Consider the following 14,905-nt stretch of genomic DNA (forward strand, 5'->3'; position numbering starts at 1 on the left):
GCACAAGAAGTAAGGCACCTCCTTTTTGAGGGCTACATTGGACGAATTTCTTAGAAAACAAAAGAGAACAAAAGCAAAAACTGCTTCTGAGTCTTCTAAAATTGTGAAGAGCGCCTCCCACAGTGCACTCTGCTGCGTTTGGCTCTAGAGTGGCTCCAGGCAAAAATGGCTCTGGTGGCATCAGAATCAGTTGAGTTGGGAGATGCCCATAGTAGTTCCTTCCCAGGAACTGAAACACCTTGCTTCTCCACGACCCTCTTGAATTACTTAATCCTTGCATCATTTTTCAAAGTTTAAGGCATCTGAACAACGTTATAAACTTTCCTAAAACCAAGGGATTACTCCTTACCCTGCCTGCAGCCTTCCACAGCACCTGCAGGGGGCAGTGTCCCAACCAGAAGTTCAAGAACATGAATGAGTGAACATCCCCGAGGATAAATTAGATAGGAGCACACCTCCCGGTGAAATGGAAAGGTAACTAACTATGACCCAGGACTTCCTCTTGCTAATGTCTGCTCTAAGAGAACAGATTATAGGACACAGCATTTTAAATTTCAGCATTGTGTTGTGCTTTGCTTCTTGATTTGAGCATTTATTCAAAAAACAGGTTTTACACGTCTAAAAAATCTAAGGCTGATAAGTTCAGAAAAATGCTATAAACAGTCATGATTTTGTCCACATGGAAGATAATATTTTGTAATTTATTATCAAAAATACTATAGGATGCTATCCAGCATATTTTTGGCCTTTTAGCTTTAGTAACAGAATAAACCGATACTGTCCAAGAATAGTTTACAGTAGATGTTGGAAAGAACAGAGAACTTGGAGTCCATTTAAAGGATTCAAAAAATTCTCTAATATGATTCTTGCTACATTTTAGAGCCAGCATTTCTTTCCCCTGTGAAAATGAACCCACGATTTTATAATGTATGCTATTGGGAAAGTATGAATCAATTGACAGACAGACTTTGAAATAAGAACATAAGGAGAAAAACGGTCCACAGTTTTTATTTGATGATGCAAACATATAATATACTGTATAACTTAGTCTCTGAGATAAGTGCTAATATAACCTACCTTGCCACACTTTCCTTACTTTATTTTAAATATCTGACTTGGATTTCACCGGTAAGGATGGTACTGATAAACCCACTTCTGTGGCTGCAGCAAAAAGGCAGCTTAAGGGATGATTTGCCCACATTAAATCTGCTCAGTTTATGAGCTGTAAAAAGAATTAGCCAGGCAAGGTTTTCAACAGAACAGAACAAGAGAGAAAGTGTGTTTAAATTGTTTCTTAAAATACACTAAATATTGGGCTAATTCTAAAAATAAACTTTGATTAAACACCAAACATCAACACATTTTGTTTTCTTTCATTACCTCAATAAGCCCTGTTTATGTGCTAGGTGCTGTATTAAGAGTTAGAGGTACAGAAATAAAGACAGTCACTGCCCAGGAGTTTCTACTTGAGCTGGGAAGAGAGACAAGTAAACAGTGTCCACAGCTGGGTAAGTGCTACGGCAGTATTATGCCTCAAGAGTTTCAGGGACACCTGGAGTCTTAGCCTGGGGATGGAAAGAGGTTGGAAGGACTTGAAGAAAACAAAACAAGTTGAGGGGACTGGCATTCCAGGAATAGGAGATAGTATGTATGAAGGGAAAAAAAGCTAGAAAAAGTACTGTCAGTTTGAGAAATCAAGTATTGTCTTATTCTTTAGCACAAGTGGCAAAATTACTTGTTTTGCTCCAAGTCCTAATTCATAAAACAAACAATTTTTGGAGGGCTTTTAGTTGTTTTAAAATATGATTCCTAAAAAGCATTACTTCTGAGATTAATTTTTATATTTTAGCTTCTGTACGGTATCACTGACGACAGATAAGTTGGGTAGAGAAAAAGACTAAAAGGTATGCAGAGGAGCAGAAGGTAAGAGGAATACAGTGATGAGAAAACTACATAGAGAAGGAGGATGTGGTTTTTAAAGAGATTTACACACACATGGCTACTGAAAGAAGTCAGGCAGTGTCCCCTCGGAAGACTTTCTTTCTCTCTGTCTCTCTCTCCCCCTCCTTCCCTTCCTCCCTTCTCTCTCCCTCTCTCTTTTTCAAGAAATGCCCAAAGAGATCTAAGAACTTACGGATGTAGAAACCTACTCCCATTGATGGTAGCTGGGGTAAAACTATTTCTAACCCTCTTCATCTTCTTCTGTCCTCTTCTCCCTGCCCTTCCCCTCACTCCCACCCCAGGCACCAGGGGAAGGGGTTGGCCAACACAGACATTTGGGGGAAGGAGGAGAAGTTGGGAAGGAGGTGCTAAGGACTAGCTACTGGGAGAGGCAAACTTCTACTTGTGAGATGCACATTCCTTTGTCATCTCAAGTCAGGGAGAAGAAGCAAAACAAGCAAGGATGGGGAGGGAAAAGGCAACACTGGATCTCTATAAGAAAGTGTAAAATTCATTTCTGCTTTGGAAAGGTGGAAAAGACCTTTTGCCTCTTTCTGATAAACAGCAAGAAGCTTTTGGGCATATCTGACTTGGGGCCTTATCTCAAAGAGGGTAAATATGTAATGAGGAATACTGATGCAAAAGTTAACTTTCCAATTCCTCTTATTTTTGTAAGAACAACAAGAAGAAAAAAACTGAGCCCAGGGAATTTGAAGACTTACAGAAGATTTACGTTGTGCCAGCGTTTCATTTCTGCCTGACCTGTGATACCCGGTGAATTAAAAGGCCAGTTTTAAATGCACCATGTGGTATTTTTCCGGTCACTCATATCAGTCAGAGTGGAAAAAATGGAGACGAGTAACTGTTTACTAATTAGAATCCCAGTGATTAAGAAAAAAAAAATTCCAGCAGGAGGAGCTCTAACATGCCTTAGAGTTCAAATTTTAAAAACAAGAAAGTTGAAAGCAAACAGAAAAACAGAGAGGCGGTGTGCCTTGCAAGCTGCCATGTCAGTGAACAAATATGTGACCGAGTCCAATTAAATGCTTAGTGCGAAGCCAAGTGATGATACTGGTGGAGACAGAACGGCCCACATTTTCTCCCTTCCACGAGTCTCCTCGTCCTGATGCAGTTAAACTGGGAACGGATCTGCGGTGTTAGCTCTTACAAAAGAGGGAGCAAAAGGCTGCTTTCTGGGCACGTCTAGAAGTTATTCTTTTTCTCTTGAAGTGTCATATTGTTGCTAAATGAGTCTTTGATGCCGGCTCAAAAACCGCATTTTAGAATGAAATTTTTCATTGGTGTTTGAAGGCACTACGAAAACTCCTGTATGTTCGTCTCCTTTACTCAGTGGCTTGTTGGGTGTTTTTTTAAAATGAGGGAAATGCTGTGTTTGTAAAAACTGGTGCTAAAAGGGCAAGGATTCATATGTCTCCTGGGCCATGTAAAGAGTCTGCAGAAAGAATTAGAGCTTTCTAACACACTCACATACATCAAATGGAATACAAAGAATTTACTCAGGAAAACAGTGAGAAGTATATGAATTTAACAGTTACCAGATTTTTAGGGTAAGCCTTTCCATTTTGGACAGTGCTGTGGGAGAGGAATGGACGAGTGGGCGTACAGTATGATCAGAATTACTTAACCTGAAGGAAAGTTTCAACCAATCCCTTTTAATCACTCGCCAACAAGAAGTCAAACTTTTTGTTTTACACCTTAGTGGTATGCCCACGTTTAAAAATTTTATATAAGCTCCTACAGAAAGTTTAACTGGACCAATTCAGACCAAAAGTCACTAAATAAAGCTAGTCTAGACGGAAAAATCTATGAAAACCATATGTCTTTTAGGCATCTGTCTTACAAAAACTGCCATCATCTTGGAGAAATAGTTCACAAAATATGCTTTTAGGAAAACACTACTGTAACGACCATGGGAGCTGTGCTTAAGAAGATGGCTGGACTTGGAGAGAGTAAAGCCAGAATGTTTACAAATGAAAGGCTCTCATTTCTACATATATCTGTCTGTAAACATCACTGAGAGGATGGACAAAGGCAGGTATAATTTATATTTCCACTATTCTAGAAGGGATCAAAAAAGTTTACAGTTTTGTTCCTCCACATCCCCACAGAACGTTAGACCAAGGGACCTCAAAGCAACTGTATTCTCACTCACAGAAAACTGTTTTGAATAATGTTGTACATGGATGAGGCCAAAGAACCAGAACATTTTCTTCTGATTATTACCTCATCCTGCTGGCCTGCCAAATACAGCTAGAAGGCAGGTGTCAGACAGAAGTAACCAAAGGAAGACTGTCCTGTATAACTGGGTGTAGGGCCCAACTGACAGACAAGGGGAATCAGAAGGACTGGGGTACAAAGCAGGAGTGCAATGAGAATGCAGTAAAAAGAAATGTCCTAAAACTTTGCCTTTCCAATTTCACATTGCTTTCTGGACTGGAGACAACGGTCAGTGCTACCTTCCTTATTCTAGCTTCATATTTTTGTACCTCAAAATGCACTTTAATAAGTGGTATGAAATCTATAGACAAAAATAGAAAAGTTAACTCTAATGATAAAAATGACATCATTTTGACAGAAACTGGAGACTGTGAAAGTATTTGTAAATTGCAGATTCCTTGGGACCGTCAAGAATATTTTGCGGAGACTTCTTGCTCTACAGGGAAGGGAACAACACAGTAACAATGGTCATTGGTATGAGTGCCCCATGTGTTGTTCAGATACCTAGAAGACTGGATAAACACTATATATCAAATAGAAAAGGTCCTGGGTTGAAGGAGGTGAGTACAGTAAAAAAAAAAAAAAAGAGGGAAATCTACAAGGTGGCATCAATCACACACCAAAGTTTTAAGCAAAAGCAAGAAACACGATTTCAACATGTTTATTCAAAGATATGGTGCTTGAAAATGAGTTTTCAAATACTCATTAGTTTTTGAGTATTAAGATGGTAATGGGGTAGAGTGTTTGAAATATTAAAACAAATCAAGCAATCATATCAACAACCCTCATTACAGATCCCTAAACTGAACTGTAGAGCATTTAAGTAGGTTAATCAAATTCTACTGATGAATCACAGGGATTTTTATGGTCCATTAATTTCAGTCCTGAGTGTTCTGATACTACTATTGTTAGAGCTAAAACTGTGAGTTTCCTTTCTTTCAAGGGCTATGTACAGTATGGATTTTATTGTGACCTTAGACCCAGATACGTGCAGGGAAATTACTGCAGCGGTTTCTCTAGTTAACACATTTACTAATGTTTCCTTAATTTTCCACCTCAAGAGGCAATAATTAATGTAGAATTGGACTCACATGAAGTTTTATTATTTTAGTTATTAAAATATTTTCCAATACTGCTAAGAAGCAAGAAGAAATTCTAGTTGTTTTAAAAATAAGTAGACGTTTTCCTCAGTTTTTATAGCTTTCCTCCATGAATGGTGGTCTAAAGGCAAAGCGGTGTGCAGACTTTCTGGTGGAGACCCTTGAACACGAGACTAGGAGGAGATTTATTTGAGGGAAAAACTTCATTCACTTTTAAAACTGGCTTTGGGAGTAATCCTAATACAAAGTTAAAAAAATACATGTGGCACAGAATATATCTTACATAATTATCCATTCCCAAGTGGAATAATTCCATTTTAGGTTCTTGGACTGCAAAATACCTTTTAAAAGGCTTTCCTATCTCCTACTCTCATAAAAGGTCTCATTCTAGATGAATGCAAAATATACTGAAATTTAGATAAGGCTGATCATGAAAATCTGAAACCTAATACAGGTAGTATTTACATGGTGGAGGCAACTGGTATATTTGATTGTAAAATAAGATTATTTTCCAAATCATATTCAAAGCCACCTGAGATCTCCTTTCTCTTGGTTTCCAACATTGCCATAGAAGCTTGGGGATTCACTTGGGGTGGTATATCTAGTTGGTGGTTATCTAGTCTTTAGCTTATTCTCTGACTCAGTTGGTTCATTAGCCTTTCTACAAAAACAAAACAAAACAAACAAACAAAATAGGAAAGGGATGAAGCATATTTCTAAATTTTATATTAACTTGCATATTTACTGGGTTCCCATAATAGCAGCAAGAACAGTATTATCCTGTTTTTCAGTGTTTAAACTAATCCCAATGGGGGAAATTGCTGACTTCACAAAGATTTGGAATTCTCCACGTGTCTGAGCAATTAAAATCAAGAAGGCCTGGCCTTGTCATTGACCATGAATGACTGAGAATTTTGCTATTTGCCATTTTGATTAAGGATTTTTTTCCTGATCTTTGGATGGAATGTGTTCTTTCTAGAATTCATGTGAGCAGATAATTTTGACTGGAAAACAGGAGTGGACATTTCCTGGTGTTTATGGGAATGGTTAAAAAATAATTTCAGAAATTAGAGCGCTTGTTATTTGCAGGTTTGCCTATCATGTGGCTCTGATGCCTGAAAAGTAGCCAGAAAGAAAAGAAAGTACTGTGCCATGATGAGGCTGCCTCAGTTCCTTGTGGCTTTGGACCTTGCCCTCTGTAGGAATTCTATTTCTGGTCAGAGTTGCCATGTGATCTAAACTTCACCTAAATACCGGTAATGTGGCATCAGTACACATGCAGATTCTTGCAAACCCAATGCATTTCCAACACCCCGTCCCCCGTCCCCTGCATTTAGAAATACTGGCCAGACCAAAAGTGTAATATTTTTTTGGAAACAGCATTGGGTAAGCCAGGTGGATTTCATTTGGCAACTAAAGGGTGTAAATATGTGTTTAGATTCAGAGGTTCCCCTAGACAACGGTTACAATATGTTGGCTAGAGTAAGCTAAAGGTTTTAACATTGGGCATTTAAAACTTCTATGCTTAAGCAGCAATAAAGTTATGACAAGCAGACAAAAGCCATCAAACCCTCAGTTAAATCCTCAGCTCCTTTCTCATTCTGCTGGAGGGAGGCATGTAAAGCACATTCTGAGTGAAAGATGCAGCATTTACATTTTCATGTTTAATTTCCTGGCTATTTATCGGCTAAAGCAGCTCTAGTAAGCTAAATTTCACTTCTAATTTTTCCTCGTAGCTGATAAGTCAGAGGGAGGAAGAGGCGTCCAGCAGCTCATTCTTGGAGTTTGCTGCTTATACAAAATTTAGAGGTGAAAGAGCCATGGATCATGTTGTGCCATGAATCTCTCAAGTCATTGAAAAACATGCCATCTGACCACAACTGCCTGAAAATGAAGATTTTCCCTGTAAAATCATTCTTTTCTTACAGTGAGGGAGACAAAAGAGGGCAGTGATGAAACAGAAGTACTAGCTTGTGTGCATCTACAACACTGTGGGTCTGCTTACACTGGGTAGAATTCTTTTCTCTGAGCTGACATCAACTTATATATAGGAACATTCAGCAGATTCCAACTGGTGACAGTTTGCTGCTGACTGGCTACAGGAAGAATAACAATTATTGGCTGTGCGTTTTTCACTGGTCAGTGGCTCTTGTGCCAGACTCCCGTCTTGGCTGTCTTCCTCAATCAGGTGAAACCAGGGGCAGGATTAGGTACCCTGAAACTCAGAAAGGCTTTCCCTACACTGTTGAAGCTTAGCAATTTAGAGCGCCAAACGAGAACAGTGACAGAGCTATTTGCTATTATTGGTCGTGGGACATGGAAGCAGTTGTTCCCTTAACTCAATGCCAGTTAGCACGGGGCTGGTATGGTATATGGTATATTGTTATATTTACTGCCCTGCCGCCTGTCTGCATTTCTGCTGTTTGTACTTTGCCTCATGTAGATCCTTTCTTATTTTCCATTTTCTTGTACCCTCCTGCACCATCAGAAGTTTGGAAAAGTAAGATAAGGGGCACATTGAAAACTGAAAGGCAATCTGAAATCTACCTTGACACATCTGCAAAGCTCCCAAATTCCTGGGCCTTGCCTAAACAGACTGCCAGTCATTCTGGACTGTGGCGGGATGCAGATGTTTGTGTAAAGTAGACTCAAGTTTGCTATACCCAAGAAGGAAACCACCAGGCTAATTTTACTTCCACTTGAACCAGAATGAAACAAAGACCTGAAGAATGAAAACCTTTGACATTAACCATTGATTCACTTTGGTGAATTATTATGTTACAACCAGAATCACTGTGGCATTTGAATTATTTTGATGAACTATCTAATTGTGGGGCTCAGATTAAACTGGACGCTTTTCTTTAGTGAGCAGCTTGTGGCCAAATTCCCGTTTTCATTACAATATGTTAAGCATCAAGACAACTCATGTTAAACCTGCAACAAATTATTAATTACATTTGGGATTTCTGTAACTAATTTTGTTACATAGTAGCCTCATGAGATGCCTTAAATATTAAGAATCAGAAAGAACGCCTCAAAGTTGTTTCTATTCTCAGCAATTATACTTTGTAGAAATCCTTGCTTGACTTTTAAATCCAGTTGCTAAATATAAAAACTGTTCCCTGAAAAGTCAGAACACCTAATCATATTTTTATTTGTTTGTTCTTTAAAGGAGAAGGATGTCGAGGAAAATAGAAAGCTCATGGCTGAAATCAGAAATCACAAGATGAATTCATCACTTGTCCAAAGACACTCAGCTGCTAAAAGAAGTCGTACTTTTTTTTAGAGGGCTGTTGAGGAGGAAGTAAGTCAGGGTGTTTCCAGTACATGACTGCTGGGGAGTCAGACAGGCTAGTCCCACAAGTCGCTTAACTGTCCGTGAACCCTGAGCCCACAACTTCAAGGCTCGGCAGCTTCGTCCTTCATGGCACCAAACCTTGATATTAGGGATGCAAAGACACACTCATAAGAATCATGGGTTTGCTCTTACTCAAAATTCGGGGGACTGGCTGAAAACAAAACAGGGAGACCTTATCCCTAGGTGAAAGGGATTCTGTGTTAACTGTCAATTAAATCAACATATAAAATACGTAAAAGAGATACGGTACAGAAGAGCATCAGGGTCAAACATTTAAAACCAGATTCAACTAAATTGTAAAGAGAACCAAACGGCTTTTACCTCTAAAGAAAAGAACATGAGTGCATGGATTGTCTCTTCATGTAGAGAAACTGATGTACCTTTTGCCATGGTTGGTTGAGTGGTAAATTACTGAGAATGTGGGGCTGTGATGAGACTCTCAAAGTGTGCATGTAAAGTCAGGGAAACTTTACAAGTCATGGAAGGAGCATAAGTGGGAGGCCCTGGGATAATCTTGATGCTATTCTAGGGCTGTCTCTGCAGTGCAGGGACCCCAGTTTCACCATGGGCCTCACCAGAGACTTTTTCTGTGGAGCATTTCTTGGTTTCCATGCTGTGTTTCTGTCATGTGAATGAGCTGGAGTAAAAGCTAAGTCCTTTCTTCCGATTCACTTTTGTCATTTTTAAAAGACACCATCAGATTTGGTGACAGGGGTAGTTAAAAGAAAGGACTTCTATTTTTCAAAAAAAAAAATTTTTTTTAAATAGAAGACTGGATGATGAGGTAAATGAAGTTTGCTTTTCCTTGGATAGAGACCCTTCCTCCCACCCTTAACCCCTTTTGACCGTTGTAAAATAGCCTAGTCCAAGGAAAGGGGAGAAGACAAATGAGTGAAATAATGCCAGAGTCGGCTGTTGCCAGGAAAAGCACACTCTGATTCAGTTAATTTGTTCTGTTAATGTCAAAGGCTGTGATTCCCAATTAGCTAATTTTAAGAAGCTGTAACCGAAAATAGCTACATCAGCCCTAAAGTTAGTATTTGGTAAAGATTAGGATCTTCAAGTAAGAGAATAGGGCCCCTAAAGAGGTACTGATGTCTGTTTAAGATCATGTTGCTCAACAAGGACACGACTGGCTGGGATTTTCCAACTGGGTTTCAGCCGCTCCAGAGAAGTTGATAGAGGTGAGAGGGGAGGGGACACACCAAACATTCTGGCAACAGAGAATGTTCCACAGATCAGATTTGTGTACAGTTAACTTTCTAATGGCAGAAGCATCCATGCTGGTGAGGCTCTTTGGGACAGAGATGCTCCCCTAGTTCAGGAAGAGTTAATTAAAACAGGCATGTAGTTTGCAATATTTCTAGCCCTCACTGAAAGTCTCCGTGCACATAAACCAGAGCAGCTTGAGCAGCTGAGAAAAACTGGGCCCAAAACCACTCCACCAGCCTCTCTCCTTCCTCTTCCTTTACATTGGAATGGAAAGATATAAAAATAATCATTTTTTTTTAAAAGCAGAACACTCATGGTTTCTGTACAATTGCAGGTGCTTTCGTTACATCTGAATGGGGTTATGATAAATCTATGCTCTTAAAAATGAAGATCACAACTTGCTAATGAAATCACAAATTATCCAGAAGAAAACTATGCACAGGCACACGCTGAGTGGCAGAATCTTTTGCTTCTAAAAGTTCAGTTTTTGCCTTTGTAATATTAAAGCCCAACAGGGAGCCGGCAGGACACTGCTTGTGCTGTCTTGTCACGTTATGAGTTTCTGGTTTCAGATAAAAGGGGAGAAAGGGCCTTTAAGAAAGCAAAAAACTGGAGAAAAAATTAAACTTCCTTCTCGGAAACCTAAGGGTTGTTTTTCTGCAGATGATGGATAATGGCATTTCGAGTTATTTTAGTTTTTAATAGAGAAAATGGAGGCAAGTCATGGAGGGAAAAGAGAGTATATAAATAAATAGAACAAGGTGAAGTTTCAACAAGAGCTTCCCTCAACTTTTTCTTTCTTTCTTTCTATCTTTGTCACTCTTTCCTTTTCTCTCTTTCTTTTTTTGAAATCTTAAACCCCATTTCTGGCTTGCATTTGGTAGGATTCCTGCCCTGGCTTTTACTAAAAACAGACTTTACGTGGTCAGAATTCTCCATCTAAAGCTAAACTTTAATAGGCATAAGGATCCTAACAAAGTCCTTCTTGCTCTCTCTCAGGTGACCCCCCCTCGTCCCCCCAAGGATTTCCCTCCCAGTGTGCTGAACTGGCGCTGAAACTGGAAGGCTCAGCAAAAACCACCAATTTTCCTCTTTTACTCTGAACCCTCATTTCTGTTTTACTTTTGAGACTCTTTGCAAGGCCAGATCAAGTTAAGTCTGGCTCTAACCTAAGAATACTCCAGAAATTTTGAATAACACTCTGTTGTCCTATAAATTCCTCAAAGCAGGTGCCTGAAACCTGGCAGTTTCCCTTCTCCAGCAGAGGCTCCAGAGCCCGATTCCTGCTGGCTACCTTGTGTGTGTGTGAGCTGGGAAATACCAAGGGTGACTCCACCTGGCTTAACAAATCAATTTAGCATTCAACAGTTATCTCTGAAGGGTATTGGCAAGCCAGTTTATCTGAAACCCAGAGGTAAAGCAGCCAAGCGAGCAGGCAAAGACATGCACTTTCATTCTCGAAGACAGGCGCCACCAGGTTGCTCTAGTTCCTTCTTATAGCTAAACAGACAAAATAGCCAACTTTAAGGCTCCTGTATGGGACTCCCGTCTACCCACGTTCAACACCCACCCCACCCCCGCCCCGCCAATGGCCTCCATACCTTCTTGGCACAACTGCAGACCCTTTCCCAGTCAGTTTTAAGTTTCCTAAAACAATCATTTAATCTTGTGTGTGGTGAGGCTCAATGCTGACCTTTATGCTTGTTTACATGGAAGGGACAGTCTTTTGAATACTGCAGTGCAGTGGTTCTCCAGGGGAGGGTTCTCAAGGCTTCTCAACTCTAACCCTAATCTCTCCCCACATCCTCCCGCCCCCCACCCCCATCTGCCTCTCTCCCCGCCCCCAGTGGCAATGTCTGGAGACATTCTTAGTGGTCACAACTGAGGGAGTGCAGCCGACATCCACTAGGTAGATGCCAGGATGCTCCTGAACATCCTAAAACGCATAGCACAATGTCCACAACAAAAATGTCAGTAGTGCTGAGGTGGAGAAATCCCGATATGGTTAGGAGACTGCTTGAGATTAAAGTCCAGCTCGATTCGGGCCTGGCTGAGCAGCCTTGGGCAAGTTGCTTAACCTCTGTGCCTCGTCTGTAAAATAGATAATAACCTATCTCATGGGGTTGTTGTGAGCATTAAACAAAAATGTACCTGCAAAGCTCTTAGGACAGTGCCTAGCATACATTGAGAGCTCAATAAATACTAGCTGTTGTTACTATTATTACCAGAAATTCAGCTCAGTTCCAAATAAATTATAAGCCAAACCTATTGAGGTTAGAAAAAAAAATACATAGGTTTGAGAGTACATATATCCTCTTTGATGGGGACCAAAATCATGATGGCAGTAACAACCACAGTGCTTTACAGTTTGTGAGACTCTTTCAAATACCTCGTCTCATATGATTTGGGCCACATCCTTGTTATATCTTTATGTCATAGATGAGGAACTCCTGGCTCAATTAAATGAGTGGCCCAAGGCCTGTGGCAAACCAGGTCTTCTGATTCCACATCTCCTTCTATTCCCCCTGCACATCCTTTTGTTTAGTGGGTTAAGATGCCCCTTCTTCTCTTCATTACACCCAAAAGCCCGAAGAGCAAAATAAATTTAAGTACTGAAATCAGAGGGTGAGGTGACTCAGGCTTCATGGGTGGGCAGAACTCACTTCTCTTTTTATGGTACCTGCATAGTAAGGTTTTCCTTCATGGAGTATACAAATATTTTAATCCTCTGAATTGAACTTCTAAAAAACTAACTTTCTGTATGGGCTATTTTCTTTCATTTTTAAATTTCTGATGTTGAGGGAAAAAACCCTAATACCCTCTATTTTCAAAATCTCTAATCAGTATACTGACCATAAATGTATGAAGGTTAGAATATAGCTTCAACTATATGTATACATATTTCAAGTTCTACTTATTTGCTATTCTGTTTCACAGTTAAGCCTGACAATCTGCTTACAAATGCCAAATGTATTATTCAAATGTACAATGTTCTATCTTATATATGATCAGTGACTGCACACAGCAATTATATGTCTGTGTTAAAATTTCTATGTATCGCTTTTTAAAAAACAATCACAGATTAACCAGCCAGATTTTTACTCAGCCTACATTAAAGTTAATAATATTGGGTTTAAGGGTCAAAGTTCAGAGGGCAGATGGATAATATTCCTTGAAGTCAGTGGTTTTCTAGAATTCCTCTGCTAATAGAGAAGGCCAGGCCTTGGCTGGTGATGCTCTTGTGACCTAGGGAGCACACAGCTTGCAGCAACCCAGCCACGGCTCTTTCATTTCAAAGGTCTCCGTCAAATTCTACAAACAGCTGCCAAAACGTCATTCATCTGGACCCAGGTTTCTTTGGTCCCATTTAGTTTGTGCCAGTTGAGAAAGGAGAGGTTTAGGCCATATACTGGTTTCTAAATGTTGTCACAGGCTCAGCAATCTTCCCATGATCCCCCTCCCGGAGGGAAAGCTGAAAACGTGTATGACAGTATCTTTACCATTTTCTTTTCCAAATCAATTTTGTCTGTCAGGCTATGAGAAGAGAACCGACGAGCATGGCCCTGCTTTCGGCCTCGCGCAGAACACTCACCTTGGGACGCTCGGAGGGGCCCTGGTGGGCCGAGACGGAACCTGCGGAGGCGCCCCGAACGAGTCGCTGCTGTTGGGGAAAGGAGGCAACGGGCCAGGCCGGAACGGCACTGGAGGCGCCGCCGAGTGGGGACCCGGGGAGGGGATGGCGGGTGCGGGCCCGCGGCCGGAAGTGGGCCGCGGGAGGGGCGTGCTCAGCGTCGGCCTCCGCTGGGTGGTGGGGCTCGGAGGCGGGGACCTGGGGGCAGAGACCGACAGTAGTTTGCCCATCCTCCTCTCCGCTGGAATTCATCCTTAAAAAATATTTTATAACTGACTGCTTTTTAAAAAGTACTTTCTGACTAACTCAGACACGTGTTAGGGAGGTTAAACGGTATAGAAGGGTAAATAGTGAAAAGAAAATTTCTCTCCCCTCCCTCCTTGCTCTGTGGAGACAACCAACATCTTTTCCCGGGTATCCTTTTTGACTATATTCTACAATATCTTCCCTCCCTCTCTCTCTCTCTCTCTCTCTCTCTCTCTCTCTCTCTGTGTGTGTGTGTGTGTGTGTGTGTATATATATATATATATATATATATATATATATATACACACACACACACACACACATATACATATATATATACCTATATAGATATACATACATTGCTTTTTTGTACACAGCGTTCTACAACTTAACATTTTTTTAAAGCTTCACATTAACTGGCCTGTGTTTTCATTTCACTACTTAAAGAACTTACTCTTTTTAATGGCTGTATAATGTTCCAAAGTAAGGATATATTGTGCTTGATTTTTTTTTAAGTGTAAAGGTTTTTTTTTTAATTATGTGTAACACAGTTATTTAAGTCAATAGATTTTTAAGGAATTTCACATGTTCTGATTCTTTCCACTGCCAATCACCTAGTTCCTCCAAACTCATAATCTTCAAGATAAAATAGCCCTTTCAAAAGAAATTATCATGTGAGTCAGCCCACAATTCTTTTAGTTAGGCTTCTTCGATCTCCAATGAAATATGGACACACTTCAAAATTCCCCACCTGTAATCTTTGGGATCCAATTTCCTCAAGCGATTTACTTTAGGACCATGTTTAGGATCAGGAGATGGATCTGCCCGGTTCTGAATTTGACACCCTCTAAAAATGTACTAGGTTCAAATCATATTCACTCCTAAGCCACCACACCCTAGAACAGTACAGGTCATTGGGATATGCCAATACCTAAGATAAAAAGTTTGTTAGGTTTTTCATAGTTTACTTGGCAGCTCTGTCTTGTAGTTCTTTCCCACAGATCTAACAGGTAGTTCTATGAGTAAAGGAAACCACACAGTTAATCTATGAGGTGTTTCCAATGATTCTGTGCTTGATTTTGAAAGCAGTTGGGATCATCTGACCTTCTCCCTCGCTCCTGGACTTAAATATCTTTCTTCCTCTTTTTTCTTTAGGTTCATACTGGTTTAGGGAAGCAC

General features: G+C 40.3%; 1 protein-coding gene and 1 non-coding gene across 9 annotated transcripts in view; both read right to left on the reverse strand.

Annotated features, from left to right (window-relative positions):
- The window catches only part of DNM3 (dynamin 3), a 576,796-nt gene that overhangs the window by 16,056 nt on the left and 545,835 nt on the right, over positions 1-14,905 (reverse strand). For 6 of the 8 annotated variants that reach the window (XM_060091253.1, XM_060091252.1, XM_060091255.1 and 3 more), the window contains one exon: positions 13,442-13,678. In XM_060091253.1, the coding sequence (XP_059947236.1) occupies positions 13,442-13,678 (237 nt within the window). Of the gene's footprint in view, positions 1-8,585; positions 8,716-13,441; positions 13,679-14,905 lie in introns of those variants that run through there. The other 2 variants (XM_060091257.1, XM_060091254.1) reach the window with 1 other exon arrangement.
- LOC132484801 (small nucleolar RNA SNORA18) lies at positions 14,702-14,836 on the reverse strand. Its single transcript, XR_009531349.1, has one exon. It is a non-coding gene; the product is annotated as a small nucleolar RNA SNORA18 (small nucleolar RNA).

Source organism: Mesoplodon densirostris, chromosome 2, assembly GCF_025265405.1.
Source record: "Mesoplodon densirostris isolate mMesDen1 chromosome 2, mMesDen1 primary haplotype, whole genome shotgun sequence".
NCBI classification, from domain to species: Eukaryota; Metazoa; Chordata; class Mammalia; order Artiodactyla; family Ziphiidae; genus Mesoplodon; species Mesoplodon densirostris.